At 40.7% G+C, this 23,448-nt stretch overlaps 1 protein-coding gene across 1 annotated transcript in view; it reads right to left on the minus strand.

Moving 5' to 3' along the window:
• The window catches only part of fbxw8 (F-box and WD repeat domain containing 8), a 32,644-nt gene that overhangs the window by 1,687 nt on the left and 7,509 nt on the right, over positions 1-23,448 (minus strand). The window contains exons 5-10 of the mRNA XM_050050642.1: positions 21,708-21,865; positions 21,349-21,545; positions 18,591-18,809; positions 7,838-7,965; positions 1,897-2,070; positions 581-697 (exon numbers count right to left, since the gene is read on the minus strand). Of these exons, the coding sequence (XP_049906599.1) occupies positions 581-697; positions 1,897-2,070; positions 7,838-7,965; positions 18,591-18,809; positions 21,349-21,545; positions 21,708-21,865 (993 nt within the window). The remainder of the gene's footprint in view (positions 1-580; positions 698-1,896; positions 2,071-7,837; positions 7,966-18,590; positions 18,810-21,348; positions 21,546-21,707; positions 21,866-23,448) is intronic.

The following is a 23,448-nucleotide window of genomic DNA, read 5'->3' on the forward strand; positions in this document are numbered from 1 at the left end:
ACAATTTAGAGTTATCAAATAACCTAGTCCCCAATCTGCATGTCTTTGGACTGTGGGAGGAAGCCGGAGTGCCCGGAGAGAACCCACGCAGACACGGGGAGAACATGCAAACTCCGCACAGAAGGGCTCCCACACCCGGGATCGAACCGGCCCTCTTGCTGTGAGGCGACAGTGCTAACCACCACACCACCATGCCGCCCCTAAACTATGACATTTATTATGAAAATATTTTGGCATACTGTACTATGGTATTTTTTATTACATACTATACTATGACATTTTCTATAAAAATGTATGGCATACTATACGATGGCATTTTGTTATGAAATATTCATGGCATACTATACTATGAAAGTTTTTAACATACTATACCTTGACTTTTATGTTACGCATTTTGTATGACTTTTTATGGCATATGCCTTTGCTTCTATAAATCCAAAGGTACAGAGAAGCAGTGAATGAGCACACTGAGTATCTCTGACTCAGAGAGTCTTGTGGGAAATGGGAGGTGGATGTCAAGAAAAATTCCAGGTTAAAAAAAGAAGAAGAAGAAGAGTGTGGGAGGGAGATCAGCAGTGACCTGCGGTGAGCTGTAAGGTCATCGTCTGTGATGCAGGCCCCCCTTGGCGACTTGTCATCCGGGATGTTGGCTGTTACGAGGGTGCTGGTGTTGAAGTGTACATGCCTTACAGGATGTCTGCAGCCGAGATAGAAAACAACACCTTTAGTAGAAAATATATAAATATTTTTTTTTACTTGTGCGTGAGTCTTTCTGTACAAATAGTTCTTGAGCAAATGTAAAGATGTTCAAATGTCCCAATTTTATTCCTTACATGTGACGCAAAATTAAAAAGGCTCACTTTTAGGTTCATATTTTCATTAAACGCTTCTACTAGAGCATGTTTACATTCTTTAAAACACTTGATTTTCCTCACACTGTCTGTGCTGGACCGTCTGTATTCACCCTCTGTCTGACACTATCTGTTTAGCGCCTGTCTCTCTAAGTCCCCTTCATGAAATAAAAGCCCAGTCTGCTCTAATTGGTCAGCGCTTCTTGGTCTACTGCACCTTTGTGTCTCTGCACCACCATTGTGGCCAGAGAATGACTGTAATGGAGAATATTGGCACTTTCTCTTCTTAAAAATCACCAGTAGAAGCTTCTAAACACAACCTGACATGAGCCGAAATCTGGGAGAAATAACATCAGCAACCAAGATTATATGTTTCACTGACGTTAATATGCGGCTACAAGTAGCAGTGTAATTACACCCGGGGAATGACTCTGCATAGTAGCACTTTCTCCCATTTAAAATCACCAATAAAAGCTTCTAAACACAACAGGACATGTTCCAGCACAATTATGAATAAGTGTATAATATCAGCAGCCATGTTTAATTGTTTCCCTGACATTAGCATGTAGCAGTGTAGGCTACGTAATGTTGACACTTGTATTAGCGTGCCTGGAGCAGATGACCGTATAAAGAAATCTGTCATGAGGTCATCTTTTAGCCAAAAAAACCTTGGAAACAGAGTATTAACAGAGCACTGTTGCATAGATTTACCTCATTATTTGAAACTTTGGTCACATTTAATATGAACACCAATCCTTGTAATAGTATATATGTCAGAAAATAAGGAATAATAGCTCCCCTTTAATGTTTTCTAATAAGTGAACAGCTTAAAGCTACAATCACATCTTCCTTTAATTTGGATCATGTGCATGTGGCACTAAATTTGTTTCAAAATAAAAGCCTGTATGCAACTTATATTTGTTATGCAGACTATAAAGAATTTGTCAAAACTGCATTGAAATAAACATATCACTCATCAGTTAATGTGCACTTGTGTTTAATCAGAGTATCTTCTTTCAGTGACTCAGGGGAAAGACAGTCCCACCTGTTGTGCATCTCCCACAGCTTCGCTCCCATCCTCATCTCCCACACGCACACCAATCCTTCGCCTCCGCCGCTCACAATCTTCCAGTCGTCTGCCTGCACCGAGGTGACGCCCAGATGGTGGGCGTACAGGGACGCTACAGAGGAGCCAGCTCGTAGGTCAAACACCCTCACCCTGAAACAGAGCGGAGATGAACAAAGGATTATTCATCTGTTGAGAAATGTGGTGCTTTTTTGTGCAATGTCAATGTAATTAGGTCAGCTGAGAAACATGATGCTTTCTCTTATGGGTCAAACTACATCAATATGAGCCTATCACTTGGTACGTTTTATATTGCCAAATTCTTTTTTAGGAATTTCTCTGGAGTGATTTAAAGGGAGTCAAATAAAAGAATAAGAAGTGAAGTGAGTACAATAGAATCAGTCATTTCCAGTGAAGCGTGGTAATTTGGGATTTCACTTCCTGCTCACAGACACGCAGAACTCCAAGACCGCACAAGAGACAGAGAGTACTGTTTGTCAAAGAGAGCATTCATTTACAGACAAAAGGACACTATTCTCACTTCTGAAGGAACTTTCAACATTCAGCCAAGAGACCAAAGACAAATATCAAGTGAAGCAGATGTGCCAATGAAAGCTTTAGTTCCAGCCTTATTTACCCTGAACTTAATCCAAATATGACATTATTTAATCTCCTCTCAGCAGAATATATCTGCCAAAGTGTGACATAAGGACAGAAACCAACAAAACAAGAACTGATGTAATGTAACTGTAGATAAAGCTTGATACATCCACTATGGTACAAGTGGAGTATTGCAACAGTGGGTCAGAGGAAGAGGCAAAAAAAAGAAAGCTATGTAACAGAAGTTAGATTTGAGCTGATCAAGTAGGAGGTGTTAAACATGAAGCAGTTCAACATTTAAACTCTGCGGAACAGTGAAAAAAAAATGAATCCACAAAACAAAAACACAGATAAAAGGCATGGGGATGCAAAATGTATGTAGTATGGTGAAAAATGAAAATGTAAAAATATTAATTCATAGCATGTATGAGACAGGCTGATGGTAACGATCAACACATCAACAGGATCGTTCTATATACAACTCTGCAAAAATGATACTGTTAACAAGGGCTGCCCTCTAAAAACAAACAAACATGAAACTCTGTTAGGAGCTTCGCCTTGTCAAAATAAATCAAAACCTATATGACCGGACCATGTGGGAATTTAATTTGAAAGGACAGACACAGGAAGTGTCCACGCTCAGCAGTCAGACAGGAGTCAGGTTAATTTCCTGGGCTGGTACCTGCAGTTATTCCACAGGCTAGTTAATAACATGTCGGGCAGGAAATCCAAAGTGTGGGATCATTTTGAGAAGGTGAAGGACGAACCCAAGGTGATATGTAAACTCATCTTCATTGGTCGACTACAAACATGACGTATCATCTGAAACATGGAAGTAGCTACATGCCCATTAGCCCACAGCGTCATTAACAGGCGGCTCGCTCAGTGTGTGACGTGCACTTGTAGATAAAATATAGGCCTATATTAATGAAGGTTCATTAGTACGGTTTTGTATTTCTCTGTAATGTAGCACAGTGTTAACAATGTTACTGATACTATTCTTTCTCACACCTTCAACTCAAACCATTGTGTTGCCCCGCCCAAAATATATCATTTAATAATTAAATTAATATCGTAAACATGCGGGCGACTAGTCGACTAATGGCCCTAAATGATGACTATTGGTCAGAACAGTCGGCAATGGTTTAGTACTTGGCTGTTTAAAATGGGTTCTGCAAGGATGCAAGAAAAAGATGAATTTCTGCCAATTCGCACAATCTTTTGTGTTGATTTGTCATTAGCTCCTAATATAACAAGGCTGTAACATGACAACGACAACTTCTCTTTTCTTATGACGTTTTACAATGACATTTTCATGGTGCACTATACTTTGACACTTTTTATGACATTTTATGACTTTTCTCTTTTTAGATTTTTAACTCAGACTGTACTATAACTTAATTTCACTATGAAGTTTTTATGAAAATTTTATGGTAGACTATACTATGATATGTGTGATGATATATTTGATTTTTTACATACTACACTATGACCTTTTTCACACTTTCAATTACATTTCTATGGTATACTATACCATTAATTTTTTAATGACATAATATACTGTAACATTTTTAATGTAAATAGCGCAAATAGAAATGTAATGACAGTTTGTGTTGATAACTCATTAGTCACCAGGGGAAGCTCGCCTACGGCGCCAAATGTGCTCGGTCTGGCACCGAGTCAACACACAGCAGATAACAAACTGTTACACACACGATTCAAACCATTTTCAATACGTGCACATATGTCACACATCTCTGCACAAAGGAAACACAAATACAGAACTGATTTGAGGATTTTGCTGATCACATTTAAAATACTGGCTGTTGTGGTCACGAGCAGACAACCTGTCATACTGAGCTTCCTCTTTGAAATCAGTGTTTTAACAGACTTTGCATGTTTTTGACTTAATCCGACTCTTATCTTTTTTATTTATTTGTTTAATGTCTGGTTTTGTATTTAATGTGTTTATTATTTTTATCCATGTATTTATTTGAATAAATATTGTTATCTGGATATTTGTGTTTCATCCTCTCCACAGTATGTTTCATAAATTCTGCTTTAAAATACTTGTTATATGCACTTTTATGACATTATGATTACTATGATGATGATTATTATTATAACAAATACCATTTGTATTAGTATTTATTATCTGAAAAAGGCAATAACAGCAGAGATTTTGCTTGCTGGGTTTTATAAGCAGCACAAGCCCAGGGGACCTTCAGCTCCATCTGTTGTCATTGTGGCTTTATTGCAGCTGAAAGCATCCAGGACATGACTCCATCCAGGCTCAACCTTCTTCCAAGACTTCATTTCCATAATCAAATTCACTTTGGGGACTCAAACAGATTTCATTTCCTCTCCCACAAATGTTTTCAAGAATCAGAGTTAAATGGCTAAATGGGCACTGTGGTCCTGTTGTCCGCAGTTAGTTTTGCTTGTTTAGTAGCATTACGTGATGGAGGCACACGTTTAAACAATGAGGACTGAGCATTACTGGCAGGCCACAGGGAACCATAAATCTAATGTTGGAGGCGGCTCTGTCTTCAGTGAGCTGTCAGTGGCCAGACTCCTCTTCATTAATCAGGAGGAGCTCTGCCTAATAAGAGAAGTGTGGGAGAGGCTCAGATAACTCCAGTTAGTTCCCTTCAGCTGGACCAGACATTAATCATCGCACACTGAGGATTATGTTTGACGTAAATCTGTGATTTGATGATCCCAAGTGGTCTTGTGTAGTATTCCATATGAAAGGATAACTTCGAGACTCTAACACATTTTGGCTGCTGCAGTGCACAGTGACAGTATTGCCAAATTTTGCCCTGCAGACTTTGCAGTTACAACCTGTGGGTGAGGAACATCATATTCTATTACAAGATCAAGTCAAGAATGAGGCCGGATTAAACCAAATGCAACAACAGGTGAAAGGCAGTGTCAATTCAAAAGTTCAAAACTCCTTAATTTTGTTTTTCTCAATTTGTTCTTCCAGACTACAAGAGTTTGATGTACACATCTGTGTCGACTACTCCAGTGGTTCTGAACTGGTGGGTCGCGGGTCCATTCTGAATGGTTCGCGAGTGACCTCCAAATGTGTCAAGTTTCTAAAAACCACGCTTTGTTTTAAAGTACAGTGAATTTCCAGCACAGAGCTTTTATTTTGAAGTGCTGTTTCCTGCTTTAGAGTGAGTGAATAAAGAACAGCTACTTAACAGACGCAGCAAAGTAGTTGACGACATGGCCAATCAAAAGTAAGACGCTATATGTACAGTATATTAAACTGTGTGGACCTTGAACTAATGAATAAGGAGAAATCTGGACCCAGTGGGCGAACCATTTGGGAACCACTGGGCTACTCTACCCTTTAGCAATGAAAACATTGCTAGATATAGGTTTGAAGAGGATTACTGGTTCAGAACGCTGCTACCAGATTGCCAGGCTCTCTTCACTGGCTGCCTGTAAAGTCCAGAATTGTCTTTAAGGTTCACCTGTTTAAGGAATGGTCTGGCCCCATTCTACATCACAGACCTCCTAACCCCCCAGGTCCCTGGACTCCAGGCTCCTGGCTGTCCCATGCTCCAGACTTAAGCTCAGGGGTGATTGTACCTTTGCTGTGTCTGCCCCCAAACTGTGGAACGACATCCCCCACCCAATCAGATCTATCTCCTTTATTGAGTCTTTTAAGTCCAGGTTCAAAACCTACTTATATTCATTAGCGTTTAGTTCCCCTGATGTGGCTTTCTCCTATGTGTGTTGTGTTTCATTCTTGGCATAACAGTGCAGAGACGTAGAGAGCGCAGATACAGAAGACCTGAAAACGCTGAGACAAAACGTCTCAGACAGAGGGTGAATACAGGTGTTCTAGCAAAGACAGTATGAGTAAAAAAGAAAGTGTTTTTTAACATTCAAGTGTGAAAACGTGTTCTTGTAAAATCTTTAAATACAAGTATGAGCCTGAAAATGTGCATAATGGGTCCTCTTGAAAGTTTATGAACTGGCGAGAACAAGTTGAGTCAAATCCAAGACTTCAAGTGTTCTCCTGTCTGGACTCAAGAAGTGAAGACCTGCATAATGATAAGTGACCAATAGCCACAGGTACGACACTCACTATTTCTTCCCTCTCTCTTACTGTATCCAATTTTGCTCTTAGCCCACATCTTTCCCGTCTGCACAGATGTGGCCTTTTTCCAAACAGCCCTTACCAAGACCGCTCATTTGCTCCCTGGATCTCCCAAAAAACAGAGGGACAAAACTCATTTGGACAAAAAGAAGGGATGCATTAGGCTTTGGCCTTCAGCCACCCTGTCAGAGGGCCAAGATCGCTGACTGTCCCTCAGTCTCCCCCATTTGTCTTTCGACTGTGCGCTGCATTAGCTGGGGCCAAAGTGGAAGAGCCAAGCTGGTGTGTGGCTCTTTCTCAACAAAACTACACATCTATCAGAAAGCAAAGACCAAAAGTAAAGCAGAGAGGAGTTGGATAAAGATTCTGACAATGCTCTGGCGAGAAAACAACCATTTCAATTCCTCAGTCAAAACAATGCTGAACATTTCCTTTTGGCACTTGACAAAAGATCTTTAACGGAGTATTTTGTACAGTTGCTAGGAGTCATAAGTAAAAAGATGGGGGAAAAAACAGAACCCAAACAATATGATGTGGTCTGTCTTTCGCTTTAAGCCAACTACTTAACAGCCAGATGGATTTGGTGCTGAATAGAAACAGCAGGGGCAGCTTTGGACGAAGACGCGCCAGGGATTTTTCTTTTCCTGCCAGCTCATGCACCGCAGCACCCGCTAACAAGTGCAGAATAGATGAGAATGGCTCTTTTATGTGTCTTTCCTCATCTGGAGAGCCAGGTTAGCGATGTGGCATGTGTGTGTACATGCATGGATGTGTGTGTTGTCGCTGGATGCGATCAAGACAGCCAGATTCTTTCCTTGTATAGTGTCCCAGGTAATGGAGGATGGAGAAAGACAGATATCTCTATTCAACACAAAGAACAAAACGTCTCACATCTACGTACGTCAACGGCTCTGTCTTCTTCTTCACTACGCTTTGTTTTTCGAGGCAACAGAGAGGCTGAGAAGTGTGACTAATGCACAAGTTGAATACAGCTTTGTCTTCTCACACACTTTCTTAACACCTGTTCTCCATCGCAAGTACGCTAGCCTCAGCTTCTTTCATCAGGTGCCACTGTGGGAAAACTATTGAACAGACGTCCCTTTCAGCTTAAGTTCTTGGCTCGGTTTCAACCGTTTGTGATGTCTGAATAAATCCAGAGAGTCAGTCTGTCTGAAAGTGTTTGTTGTTGTCTTAGTGTTTTACCTCCTGTCTTTGTTTCCACACACCAGCAGGTGAGGAGGGCTGTCTCTCAGGTTGATGCAAGTGAAATCTCCCACCGAGTCACCAACACAAGCCACAGGTTTGCCTGTCTCTAGGCTGCAGACGTGGATCTGAAAGCAAGAATGCACACAAACTTCAATCATTAAAACTCCAAATGCACAAATCAAGAGTTGACTCTAATCTCTTTAAATACATAGTCCGGACTTTAAGTCAGTGCCACAGGACAAATATCTTAAACAATTCACCCAAGCAACCAAGGACTTTTAAGGGACAAACTGTAAGATGATCTTGACTCCATAGCGTAAATATCAATGGTGCAACCAGTGCAGCGTAGGAAGACGATTTATTTCCTGCTTGGAGAAATTAGGTTGTGGTGCTTTGAGTCCAGGGCAGGTTGTTAGATTATTGTGACAAATTTGGCGCTTTGGCTGCTGTCTGTGGTGCTGATCAAAGGCTGGTTTGCAGGATGGGATTGACACCCTTCAGATTAACAACAAGTTCGGCTGTTTCGAAGCGGGCCGTTGGGCAGCGGTGTATTTTAGACTTACCCCACCAGGAGGAAAGTGGGTGACAACTCACAGACCTTAGCTGTGGCAACTCAAATTCAGCCAGCTAAAACCCCCAAGGGGTCTGATCCCAGACTGCCCCAACTCCCTGTCGGATTAGCAAACATTCTGTTGCTGTTGTTACATAAGTTAGACTCAGTGCTGCTGCCCAAGTTGGGTGGACCGTCCCCTGACAACCACTGCCCAACTGATCCTTCCCTAAGTCTGGCCCCTGCACGCAGACTGGCCAATCATAACGTAGCATCAGGCCGGTTCAGACCAGGGTCCATATGACACAGCTGTGCTCCATTGACTCTAATGCAACCGTTTCAGATTTCTTTCATTTTCAGGCTGGTTTTGTGGATTTGGAGCTAAATGTTGTGCCTGGGGCAAATTGTGTATTAATGATACTCGTTACCTGGAGAGGTTGGAAAAAGATATACACTTCTTCCCTGTTCCAAAACCACAATCATACCCTGAAAAATGTAGGGTTAGCTAGCTAGCTACTGAAGATATAGCCTACTGAATGTATACACATGCTGCTTTTGCTTTTTAATGATTATAACAGTGAAACAAAGACCGACCCTGCTGTACAGGAACCAGTGAAGGGAAGCAGGGAAACTTTGCTGATATTCAACCAGCTGTGTGTCGTCACATTGTGTGCAGATGGCGGAGGTCAGGTTGCTGGCACCGTTCATCTGCACACACTGCGATACCACACAGCTATCGGCAAAGTTTCCCTTCATATTCATTGTCTCCACAATGAAACACAGACTGTAGACCCCTCTGTCTGCTTCTCTCTGGAATCACTATTTAATTTTTCCAAAAGTATGATCATATTTCTTCAGGGAGTGCAGTTAGTTACAGTGTGGGCTCCATGCTTACTCCGACAAGTTGACGTACCATTACAAATGCTGGGGCTTAGCGAAAGGCATGTGCTTGTGTTTGGGATGGCAAGAGCCCAAGAATAAATATCTGTACCGGGGCCAATCACAATTATGTTACGCTGCTGTCTTGACTGGCCACATCAGTTACCTGAATTCAACAAATAATGTTTTAGCTGCTGAAGTTTAGACCGAAGACATAAAGCCAAACTTGCTTAAAGAAGTTTACGCTCACTGCAGAGCATCACCATGGAATATACTATGTGTCTATTGATGTCTATTGGTTGTGGACTTCATATCATTGCAAAGGATTTGCAAAACCAAATATTAAAAGGAAGCATAAATTTGCAGTACCTGTGACCTCCATGCCAAATTTCAGCCTCCTTGGGCAAAAAACTGTGGTCACCAGTGTTTGGAAGTTTTTGTGGACTGACTGGCCAGCCGCCAGAATAAGCTGTAGAGCTGCTGGTCACAGCTAATACTGACTTGTATTTAACATCATGACAACTTCATGATAACTTCTGCCTCTAAATTTGGGTGCTGACGTATAAAAAGGGCTACAAGTCATACCCTGCTCAGTGGATTTAAACATAAACTCTCAAATTAAAGCTTAAATTCGGCTCTTTCACCTCATAGTGACTCACTGTTTTATCACAATCTGAGCTGATGGAGTGCAGAGCCAATGCAGCAAAAATGAATAATTGTCCTAATATTTTGACTTTACTCAGGATGTGAGATCTTAAGTACTGAGATTTGTATATATAATTATAGAAATGGGGTCATATTTTCCTCTTTAACTCATTCAAAGCCTTTTTTACCTTTCATTTTAGCTGCCAGACAGTTAGAAAAAAGTTTAATTGTTGTACTGTTGGTGAACTTAAAATGTGTTCTCATTCAGTTTCTTTTCATTCCTTCATTGATATTGGATATTATATATCGTACAAAAGACAAACAACTGAAGTGATGCTTTGCCAGTTAATTAAAAACAAAGCAGAACTTAAGTGTTAATTCGGGAGGAAAAACTAAAATCAACCTGGGGACATACTTCAATTATGGACAGAGATGCACACCATCGCCTCTGGCTCACTGTCTGCAACAAACTTTCTTCATACAAACTACAATGATGTCATCTGGAGCTGGCCTAATTGGTCAATTAGCGGCTGGTGTTTTCTCATCCAAATGAGACAGAACAAACAGGATAACCGCCAGGCAAAATTGTCTTTGAATAATTAAAACGATTAAGAAATTAAACCGAGGGAGGGTGGGGGAGACAGAGAGAGGGAGAGACAGAAGGTAGGGGAGAAAGGGAAAAGCAGAAAGAGAGAGTGATGGAGAGACAGCGACAAAGATAAGGAAGTTTGAAGGAAAGAAAAAAAAAGAGGCATGATGTAAGCCTTGAGGAGGTGCCAGCAGTTTTTGTGTGTCCCTTATTTGGGCCAAGCAGAGCTTTAATTGTGCACCACCCCGGGGCAAAGCCCAAATCACACCGGACTTTGAAATGACAGCTTGATAGGATTTGGACAGCGGAAGAGAGAAGGGGGGCAAGCTGAGAAAGAGGGAGGGGGGCGTGCAGAAATGAGGTTCAGCCTGCTGTTCTCGATGAATCATTACAGTTTCGGGAAGATATTTTTTATTAGATATCTGCCCACCTCGCCCACTAAAATGAAGAAACGTCGCTGAGGGAGGCAAAGGAGCCGCTGTGTGATTATAAAGGGGGCTGTTTAGAGACTGAGGCAGTATGCTTTGAGGAAGAATAATCATGAGCATGACCATAGAGGAGTTGTTAGGTTAATGCACTTGCTGGAGCACCAGTGAGGCTTGCAAACAAAGGAAACTCTAATGGAAGCTTGAACTGGGACGTTAATGTAATTACTCCCTTTGCTTTTAAAAAAGATGAAAATTTTGGCAATTATTGCTGCACTTTTTAGAAAAGCTTTTATGTTGCCGCTGCATGCATTGTTGAACACATTTGGCCAAAGAGCAGAATTCGGTTTCTATTTTAATCAAAGTGGAATATCATACAGCAGGAATGGAAACCATGTGCAATGGAGGACCAAATGTCTGCAGGTTTTCACTCCAATCGAAGACGCCACCAGCTGATTTCACTGATTACAGCCCCATCAAGTAGAGAGAGAAACTAACAAGTGAAATTACCAGTTGAGGTTAAAGATTTGAGTAAAATCTGCAGACTGTTGGCTCTCCGTCCCCATCCTTGTCACACAGAAACACCCACATCTCAAACAAATATGGATTCAGAGCTACGTTTGGTTTAGACACCATGTGGACAAACAGAGATTAGCACATTGGACCAGATGCATGATAATGGCAGGTCTGTGGTTTGATTTCATGTGGGTGGGTGCTTCCAACTCATCCTGCAGGGCAGAGCAGAGTCGCAAACTTGTGTAAAGTATACAACAGTTGCATTGTTTCGTGTGTTTCCACAGTTGTACCCTGTGTACAGCTGAATTAGATTTCTCCCCGGACAAACAAGAAGCTTGTAGCAAAGGGACAAGAAAAGCCAAATCACAAAGTGGTTTAGTTGTGCTGAGTGGTTTGTGGTTAGGACCTGTTGGCTGTTGTCCAAACTCATTAAACAAAGGCAAGACGGATAAGCAAAGAAAGTAGACTACCCAGAGTCCACCAGGATAACTGCTCTGAATGCACATACTGGAATATTAACTTCCCGAAACAGCATGTGATTAAGGTGCTATGGTATAATAGCCTCAAGAGTATTGTTCTCCTGATGGGAGGCAGTCTTATTGGGGAAGTCTGTGTGCATGCTACGTAGTGACCCAGCTTTAGTGAAGATAGTTTCAATAAAGTGATATTTAACCAGCTCAGTTCACCAGTATATTACCCTGATGGCCTCGAGTGCCTGGCATAGTGGTTGGTTCCCTCACATTGAAGGTGCTCACTAGATAGTATACTCCCTTGGTGTTTTTAGTCCCTGCCGGGGTAATGGCCACAAGGCAGCACCCACATAAAGATACTGGCTGGTCTTATAAGAATACTCCACCCCCCAAATGACCATCTGAATATCAATTATTCACTTTGTGTCGTGTTGAATTCAGAAAGACAGCTTTGTATTTCTGGCATGACATCAAGGTGAGCGAATAATCCAAAAACTGAGAAAATTGTTGATGAATTGAAGTAAAAGGGGTCTCTGTTTAACAACAGCAAAATTATATCAAAACATCAGATTACAAACTCTCAAAGACACGTGCTGTATAACTGTATGCTTTCATGTGACTTTGGAGTTTTAAAGGGTTAGTTCGGATTTAGCAAAGTCACACAATAAGTCAAACAAACTACAGATCGAGGCAGCAGTAGATCAGCAGCTCCTGTGTTCTGCGAGGTAAAATTATGCCTCAATTATCCTTTTAAACTCTGCTGTAACTGCAGCCATGACTTACTGCTACGTCTGCTGTTCGTACAGCATTCTTAAAGCATTTAATAACCTCACCTCCACCCCCGCATCCAACAGTAGGCTTTGATGTTATAATCGTCACTCTCCAACCTTGGCTGTACTGACTTTGTAACATATTCTATACTCACATAATCACTTACATTTGAGTGTGATGAATTATATTTCAAACTGAGCTTGTTTAAATCTTTTCTCACTTTTCACCCAGGCAATCTGTTTTGGGTTTTTACTGCGTAAATGATCCTGATGGACTGATGTCTTGATCCTGATCTGTGACAGCACTTCTATCCATCCTCCATTTAACTACCCATACATCTACAAAGCCCATGTTCTACTGCACATCAGACCATTCATTCATCCTTCCTTGCGTCCAACCAGCCCTCTGAACTCGAGGCAATGAGAGGACGACAGGTTTTCTGACAGCACTTGTGCTCTGTGCTCTGTGGTAGATCCACTGCAGTGGATGGATAGTTTGCCAGTGGAGATGCCAGCCTGTCTTGAATGCCCAGCCACTAGCTGGGCGGATGCCTGGGTGCCCCCTGTCCACTGGCAACAAGGTGGTGAGTAGTAATGAGGATCTGGAGACTGGGTCCGACCACACACACACCCACGCACACACACACAGCGAAGGCTGGAGGACAAAGCCATAAGCTAAATGATATCGCATGCCAAAATATGATAAAGAATCTTCTGTATCATCGACACAGAGCAGCTTTTGTGCCTTAAGCTGTCAGATTTGCACATAAAACCGCAGCAGACTCGCAGTGAACAGCGCCGAGCCACAATCCAGTGAAGAAAAACAAGACAATGTGGCTGAGTTCATCTAAGTCATTATGCTGTAAATGAAAATGTTTCACTCCTCCGTCAGACAAAGAGGTGTGAGATGACTTTGTTGGATGCCATATTGACAGATTTTAATGAAGCATATGTTTTTCTTTTTCGCTTTGTCTTCTTCACAGTATGAAATTGCAGTTACAAGCGTGGCAGGAGTGAGAGACAGGTTAATTACATTTGTGAAATAATCTAATTAATGAGATGCTAACCGTGGAGTCTGGAGTTTTACTGTGGAGACAAGAAAGTTAGGAGGACTTCAAGTGCTTCTGTATCGCAAATAAAATGAACTGAAGATGTAAAGTTTACTAGGAAAGGAACTGCTCTTTATTTTAACTTTAGAGATTTACTGCTGAAGAAAAAAATGATGATTTCAGGTGGATTGGGAGTGTGTGACTATGTTTAAAAACTCAAGTTTTCTGAGACGATGAGAAAAAACTGCCACAAAATTCTTGACACGCAGGAAAAGAAAGTGGGGGAAAGTTCGGAAACAGGAAGGCAAACATAAACATTAACATAAAGTTATAAAAGCAAGTGGAAGTTAGTGTTTTCAAAAATATAAATTAATCCATACATAGTAATTCCAAATATTTGAAACGCTTTCAGTACTCATTTTCCACGGTATCAATACAACTCCGGTACCAGCCGCATTTTCTTGCAGTCTCTTATTGTTAATGTTTACTAGGGGCATTCTGCTGTTCTCCTACTAACAAAGAAAAGAAAAGCCGTCATTGCCATAGTTGTTATAGCCTTGTTATGTTTATCATTTACAAAAAAATTACAAAATTGTGTGCCCTAAATATCAATGTTTTCCCAGTGGCAACGGAAATGGTATTGAATATTGATATATTTAAAGTTACTGTATCGAAATTAGAAATTCTAGTATGGTGACAACAAATCTGAAAAAAGCTCATCTGAGTTATCGGTAGTCTGAGGTGACAACTTCAGATTTAGGTTCTGTCCCCAGAGGAAGTGAAGGGTCAGGGAAACGTCTAGTATGCTATTTACAGAGATAACACTGGCAATCTGAACCGGTCAGTGGCGGAAAAAAGCACTTTTTATGCGCAAACTTATACGGGACGCATTTGCCCCCATATCTACCTCGCGGCTGCCGGCTGCATCCACCTCCCTCAATACTGAACCAATTTTAAAACAAGTTGTACCTATGAATCATACGCACACATACACATGGGGAAATAGGGCCCAGGTTGAAAAATACCGAAGTTATCCTTTAAGACTAGATTTAGTATGACAAGAAAAAGTGACACAACAATTGTTCTGATTGATCTAAAAACTTGAAATCTAGTATGGGCACACCTTTGGTACATATCTAACGGTACACCTTGGAAATTTTTACATCACATGAAAAATCACACTTTTATCAATAGTCAAAGTCTGGACTTCTGAATTAAGAAAAACGCTATCACTGTTTATTGTTATGTGTCCATATAGTTGTTTTATTTACACTGCATGTGTGTGTATATCTTTGATATTAAACTTGTTATGAGTTCATAGATAAGAATCATGGTACATTTGAAAAAACAGTCATCCCATGTGCCCTGAGACGAGATGTAGCTTTGAAAGAAAAACTCACTTTCAGCCAAATGATTTGACCAGTTTTGAAAACTCTAGAAACTTTAGTTGCAGGCACAAAAGGGTTATTAAATATAGCCAATCAAATATAGGAGGTATAATAAAATACTTTAAGAAAATATTTTAGATCCAATGAAACCTTCACAAGCAGATGAAATAAATATTTATGTCCTCTCACTCTGCACCTGAACCTCAAAATCTTGACTACTTGTTTTTTTCCTGTTCACAAAGCTGATTAAATGGATAACAAAAAAAAAAAATATATATATATATATATATAACAATAAATAGACTTTTGCCTCTACGTCACTCTGTGTGTCTTTGTTTTATGATGAGGTGAGGCTGTTATATTCTGCCCTGCTACTCTCTCCTTGGTCCACTATGTGGTGCTTTAGTGCTGCCACTGAATCAGTGTATCAGCTGTGCCTTTTTAATAGGGGGTGATGTCAGCGGAGAAGCTTTGCCAAAAAGCTGTCAATAACAAACACACACACACACAGTATGTTCGGGTGGTACTTGCTGTTTTAAAGCTTCCACTTGGCCAGTCGCTACGGCAACTAACATCTGCTTTTTGAATGAAAAAAAAAAAAAATCTCTGGATGCAGAAGCTTATCCTTTGTTTTATCCATTAACACTGAAGACAAATATCTTGACGTGAGCTTTAAAGAATAATGACTGCTGCATAGCTGCTGCCTGATCCCAGCAGAATTGTTTGTCTTGTGGCTCTTTGTACTTTCTAAGTAAAGGCTCAAGAGTCAATTAGGTGCACGGGGTCCTTAGAAACACAATATTATTAGAAGCAAACAGATGCAGCATGGGGAACAAAAGTTTATCAAAGTACCCTTAAAGGCTGTAGTAATTAGGAGCAGGGCCCGAGGAGGGCTCGTCGCTATTTAAGCTAGCTATGTCTACTATAAACAAATCCCCTACAGGTGCATGACATTCATTCTAAGGGGACCCAAGGGGGTCTAAGGGGACGCGGAGTAACAGCAATCACTCTGTGATCTGTCAAGAGACCCAGGTCACACTGACACAGATGAGATGTATTTAGATAACAGTCTTTGTTTGCAATGCATCTGAAATTCAAATCAGCTACAAGTGTGGAGCAGATTTAATGTAACTAAACACAAAGCATGTTCCATATTTAAAAGGCAGGAGGCATCTTGTCTCTAAAAGAGTTCAACTCATTTAGGCAGAGTGCACAAAAAAATCAGAAAGATATATTCTTCCTCTCTCGGTGTGTGATTGTGAGTGTTATTGCATGTGGTCTCTCTTTCTGGTTAGACACAACTGACAAGTGCGTGGAAGCACGAGATGCATATTCTATCATTTATCATAGTCAGACCATTTATATCATATTTAATACACACTTTGTATCTTTACAATATGTTTTCAGTGTGTTTTCTTGCTAGATTCGCTACGTGGACACTATTGTTACAGATTGTGAGCTGGCCTGGGCGCTCAGCGTCATGTCCAGTGTGAACAGCCCAACCGGGATAACAAGGGTGCCAAAAGCAAGCAGGCAGTGCACCATGGATAAACAGTGCTTCCGCATCCAGTGTGAACTCGGCATTAGAGGGTTTTTCTTTTTTTGCCTTTGTAATTTAAAGGACAGTATTAAGGGTGAGAGAGGGAGAGAGATGGGGTTTGACATGCAGTAAAGGGCTGCAGGCTGGATTCGAACCCACGGCAGCTGCTGCAAGGATACTACCTTTGTAAATGTGAGGTAGTGGGCACCCCAACCTGGCGTTAGTGTTTTCATCTTGTGCTGTCAAAAGCACAAGCCTCTCGTCCTTGAATAGATGCACGCTTCCTTCTGCACAGTGACATGGGGGTAGGTGGTAGAAAGAAAATAGTTCCTACATGAAACTGCTCACAAAATGGTCAGTGGATTATCTTGAGTAACCGGGTCATGATTTCTGGAAAGAGACACTGCTGTTGAGTTTTTCCATCTTGTTCCATTATATTCAAAAGGAGGCAGACATCTCTACAGCTGGTATCGCTTAACACTTGGCAACTCACACCAAAACAATCTAGACTGGTTAACAACACTACAGGTAAGAGGATGAATAAGTATTTTCGATTTTGGGTGAACTGTCCCTTTAAGCATGAGCAAGAAAGTTTTAACAAACCAAGTGGCCTGATGCCAGAACCTCTGCCCTCTCTGCTCTTACCGCCATTCTTAAAAGAAAGCACTGTTATTCTATTTCAGCGAGCCAAATTATTTTCTTTGTATAATTTTCCATTTTTTCATTTCGCACCTGTTGAGCGCACGAGTGACCTCGTTAACTCCGGAAACCTTTCATTGTAATTAATAAGATCTGGGTAGCATCTTTTTTTCAAATACATTTAAAATCCAGCTGCAGAGTTCAGAGGCTTTGCCATCTACTTTTGTTTAGCTTTATTTGTCTTCCTCAGACTTTTCAATTCCAGAAGGCACAAAAGAGCCCTTGATGCAGCTCCATCAAATCCATTAACACACAAACACTGGATTGTTATTCCATAACACGTGCGGTTCACAATGGACGAGATAATCATCATCACAATATGCGAGTTGGTGGCAGCCTATATAGTTCAATTAACATTAATAGAGGTTTTTGTTCTGATTTGGCTCACTCTGCTTTCAACAACTCTCCTGAACTAGTCCTGCCTTCCAAGGTGTTAATTTGTGATGTAGGATCTGGATTTGCTTCACATGTTGGTGAATTTGTGAAGCTAGAATTCTACCGTGGCTGAGCCCTCCAAGAAAAACGAAATGTCTATTTGCAAGCTGTCATGACTCAGAACAAAGTGGTGGATAGAGATATTACGGTACAACTTGTTCTACTGGATTTGCAAAAGGTACTCAGAGTCTAGACTTACAACTCAAAGTTTTTTCAGTAATGTTGTTATATGCATGTCCCTGGGTTACAATACAGGAGCTTTAAACTAAACCAGGGTGGCACGGTGGTAGAGTGGTTAGCACTCTCACCTCACAGCAAGAGGGTTCCTAGTTCTCCCTGTGTCAGCATGTGTTTTCTCTGGGTACTTCAGCTTCCTCCGACAATCCAAAGACATGCAGGTTGATCGGTGACTCGGTGAATTGTCCGTAGGTGTGAATGTGAGTGTGAATGGTTGTGTGTCTCTATGTGTCAGCCCTGTGATAGTCTGGTGACCTGGGATAGGCTCCAGTCCACTTGTTACCCCCAACAGGATAAGAGATAACGGTAGCAGGTGTGAAATACTCATGATTTCTACTTAGTTGATTTGGATCTCCCTTCCTGTGTGTGACTAAGTATGAAACATTATCAATAAGTCTCATTTCTGCAGAAAAATGGTGATGACAATCCGGTTAAAATGTTGTAAAGCCATTTATTAATATCACGGAAATTGTTTAAACTCTGATCTGGGTCACTGAGACACTGCACATTTAAATCTGTGAATATTTAACAGGAACTGTGCAGAGACACTGAACCCACCTTGTTTCCTCCATCATGCATGGCCCAGCCTGTGCGCTTCACTCCAAATGCAACGTGGGAGTCCGAGGTATCCAGGCAGGTGACAGGATGACCGTAGACTGAGTGGAGCGTCCGTGGCTCCTCCTCCCGGGGGTCCAACAGGTACACGGCCTCTCCTGCTGCCAGGGCCGCCAGCGAGGACTGCTGCTCTCTGCCTGGCACCAAAACCAGGCTCTCGACCTGCCAAACAAAAAAGATAAAGGCACATTTTACTCATAGAGCAGAAATATTTACAGTGCTTTTATGCAAATGAATTACATCCAAAACTACTTAGAATGTTACTCATGTAGACATATACTGTAAAATTATTTATGGTTGCAAATGAAGACTATTTTAATCAATCAATTAAGTAATTGGATAATAATTTTCGTGGGGTGTCTGGGCTCAGTCTTAGAGATCGAGGAAGGAGTTTGGACATCTGGTGGGAGCTCAGAGCAGAGTCGCTGCTCCTTTGCGTCGAAATTGGTCAGTTGAGGTGGTTCGGACATCTGATCAGGATGCCTCCTGGGCGCCTCCCTTTAGAGGTGTTAGGCACATCCCACTGGTAGGAGGCCCCAGGGCAGACCCAGAACACGCTGGAGGAATTACATATCTCATCTGGCCTGTGAACGCCTTGGGGGCCCCCAGGAGGAGCTGGAAAGCGTTGCTGGGTGAGGGACGTCTGGGGTGCTTTGCTTGGCCTGCTGCCCCTGTGACACGGCCCCCGGTATATAATACTTTGTAGAATCTCTTTTAAGGAACAACAAGGTTCATCTAAAACTGTCGGAGATGGAAAACGCCATGGTTTTAGCCAAATCTCTAAAGGGAATAATCTCAGAGATTTATGCTCTTTTGCAGCTCTCTGATTCTTCAGTTTACGACTCCCTGAAGCCGCTGTGGGAACGTGATCTGGGAGTTAGATTCAGTTCTGCAGACAGCAGTGAAATCTTTCAGAAATGTACTTCAATGAACTTCTGAAAATCTTTTCGATACCGACAGCAAATCTCTGTTAATAATTTTCTTATCTCCAGCTATAAAGTGTATCTTTGCTAAGGTGGTCCGCTCCACAGGTCCCTACGGTCGGCACGTGGAGATCACAGATATCGCTCTTCTCTGGAGAGACTGACTCATGATTTCACTCATAAATGTGACAAATTCTGGAGACATTCCTTCTTACAGAGACTTTGACTCACGTGTCCCCTGACAGGAAACAGCTAATTATTTCATCTTTAGTGATGTCCTGTCATATTTCTTTGCAACTTATGTATGAATAAGTTTGTTTTTTTCTTTAATTCAAATTGTATACATTGCAGCATCTGTTGTTGATTTGAGGTGGGATTTTTCTGTTATGCAAAAATATATCACTTATTTTAGTTGTATCACTTGTGATACAGCTAACTCCTCTTTAGAATTAATTTTAAAATGGTATTACTCACCTTTAAAGCATGACTTGAACTAGCTCCTGAGTATATAATGGATCTCTTAACGCCTTATGAGCCCGAGTGTTCTCTGAGATCATCTAGTCAGCTGCTTCTTCCTGTTCCAAGGACATCTACATCTGTATCCACTTTTACAAAACGTTACTAATTAAAAATGTATTAAATCAAATTAAAGACGCTTTTTTTTTTTAGGAGGGCATTTCTGTAGGTCCCAATATTAAGTGTCTGTATAGATATATATGTGTTTTTGTGCATATATCTGCTACAGCTTGGGCACAGAGCATGTGTGTATATGAATATATCTATGTACGTGTGTGGATACATGTACATATTTTTACACATTTATGTAAATCTATTTGTTTTACCGCTTTAATACTTGCAGATACCTCAGTGTTTATACTATACTATATATATATTATTATCATTTATTTTATGCTTTGACAAAAATCTGGGACACATCTTTAAAGGACTAAAAATTTCACAAAATATATATTTTAAAGTGAAGATGATTATAGCAGTACATTTTGACACCGATGTCATCAGTGCATAGTATTAGTTTTAGATTTTGAAGGCTTTTCACACCTTTTTTAATTGTCTTAAGTTGTGAATTCCTATCTGGGATAAGGGTGTTTTCTGGCACAGGGCAAGTTTAGAGGTTAAAAAAACAAAAGCAGATTAAAACACATTATAATTTGCATTTTTTTCATAAGTATAAATCCTTTTAAAATAATGTTTCAACCCAGAAACAGAGTTAGTGTGTTGATAAGTTAGAATTTTAAAGGTTTTTTCTTTGGAAGGACATGATTTGTCCCAGTTCTCAAGAACAGGTGTTACATATATATGAATGAAAAAAATAAATGCCAAACATAATTTTCCACATCCAGGGGTGGCATGTTTACATTTTTCTTTGTGTGTGAACAGCCTGAAACCCACAGATTTTCAATTTACAGATCCTATAAATGTGACAACAGTAGAACATTCTCCGATTTGAGAAGCTGAAACTAATGATTCAATTCTGCATTTTATCTTTGTAAATGAAAAACAACTAATAAGCCATAAATCCTGATCAGCTCAATGATGAATCGACTCATCATTTCAGCACTTGTACAATTCCTTGCCAGAAACTGAAATGCCACAAAATGTGGAATCAGTCAGGGGTGTTAGATGCTTCCATCATTAGGAGACATTTTTAGATGAAAGTCACAAGAGGGAAATGTGTTCGGCACAGCCCATTAATTAACACAGTAACACATCAGTATGGAGCATTTCATACATATGAGGAATCAAACCACCTAACATACAGTCTTGGGTAGCCGAGCCTGGCAGAGTGTCCTCCAGTAGCCGTGATCGTCGGCGCGGTCCAGCCGAATGTCAGGCCCAGCGGCGGAGCACAGGATGGGACTGTCAGGGCTCAGGGCCAGGGCCTGGATCCTGCCGGGGATCTGGTAGTGGTGGATGGGCTCTCCACCTGTCTCTGTGCTCCACACGTCCACACAGCCTGGAGACGAGATCATAAAATGCATTCTTAGGCTCTGAGACTACCCATGTTTTCAGTTTAATTTAAAACCTAAGAATTTCATGAAGATATAATGAACAGATTTTTGTCTGTGGTGTCTCACCATCACTAAGAAAAAGGATCACACTGCATGAACACACTCACCATCTTCATAAGCAGCAGCAGCCACTGTGCTGTTGACCTGGACGTGACTAACATAAGGCCTGGGGTCAGAGTTAGCTGTCAGGCTGTTGATCTTCAGGTACGAGGCCGCCGAGTCCCAGTGCAGCGTGTCCCACAGCCTCACATCGCCAGACGTGTACCTGAGACACAAGCAAGCTCATCAAGTCACACTGAATATGCATAATTCAAATATTTAGCTTTGTACAAAAAGGCTGATGAATGTAACAGCAGAATTTTTGCCCATTTCTCCATCACACGCTGACAAGTTTGCCTCGTCAAGAATACCTGACGTCACCTTCTCACCACTGAATCATTTCCCCTCTCACACTTTCCTCCTTTACTCACTCTGACTTGCTGTTACAGTATTTTGTTTTCTAAAATCTTTGTTGCGTGATCTTTCCAGGATTACAGGGGTGTTGTTTGGGCGGAACAATGCTGAACATTTCAGCCCTCATTACTGGTCGCCTGTCGGGATGATCTGCAGCAGGAAGTGAAAGTTATCCTCCCAACGCACTCACTGCAAGTCTGTGGGAAATCCTGCACTGTTATAAAACTTTGACTGTGTGACCCTATTCACCCTCTTACAAAGAGGTTTTCAACGGAAACTCCTTTTTTATATATATATTGCAACATGTTCCACCCTTACACATGCACGTAGTGTCAAATTAACAGTGATGCCATGAGATTATTGTTAACAAATAAATTGAAACGACTGCGTAATGACAATGTTCCCTATTTCTTTTTTATTGATTAACCAGTCCTGCCTTTATTGTTTAATCATTTGGTGTTTAAAATAATGGAGAAAAGTTTAAAAAAGGCCTACCACAACGTCCTTAAGTCCAAGATGAAGTCTTCAAATTGCCTGTTTTGTCCAAGCAACACTTCAAAACTCAAAGCAGATATGCAAATTACAGTTATATATAAACGCAGCAAATTCTTTTATTAGAGAAACTGCAACCAGCAAATATATATCATGCCTTTTTCGCATGATAAATCCCTTAAATTACTGATTTTCAAAATAATTTTTCTGTCGATCAACAAACTGATTTATCAACAAATTGTTTCAGCACTGCTTCAGAGTAGTAAAAATGTGGCTGGTACTTCAATAAACAATTAATTGATTGGTTAATTGATGAGAAATTACACTTGATTAATTGTTTGAGTTTCACATTTCAAGTGGAGATGAAACATTTAATTCATTAGTTGTAAAGTATTAAATTAATCAACAACTAATCTGATAACCGATTAATCGGTTTGAGTAATTTTTTAATTTAAACAAAAGACAAAATTCTTTGATAACAGCTTCTTCAATGTGAATATTTTTTGTTTTCTTTACTCCTTTATGACAGTAAACTGAATATTTTTGGGGTTGTGGATAGATGAAGACATTTGAGGACGTCATCTTGGGCTTTGAAAAACACTGATCGACATTTTTTACCATTTTCTGACATTTTATAGATCAAACAACTGATCATTTTATCAAGAAAATAATCAACACATTAATAGATAATGAAAATAATCGAGGTTAAAACCCTGAATTCAAGTAAACAACCAATATTTTGTTTCCAGTTTCTCCAGGGTGAGGATTTGTAGCTTTTCTCCGTTTTGCACTGTTACACTGTTTGCAAATCTGAGGAAGTCATCTTGGGCTGTGGAAAACTGTGACAGGCAATGTTGTTTTTTTCTGACATTTTACAGACAAAACATTTAATTTATACGTTGA

The sequence above is a fragment of the Epinephelus moara genome, chromosome 8 (genome assembly GCF_006386435.1).
Source record: "Epinephelus moara isolate mb chromosome 8, YSFRI_EMoa_1.0, whole genome shotgun sequence".
Taxonomy (NCBI): domain Eukaryota; kingdom Metazoa; phylum Chordata; class Actinopteri; order Perciformes; family Serranidae; genus Epinephelus; species Epinephelus moara.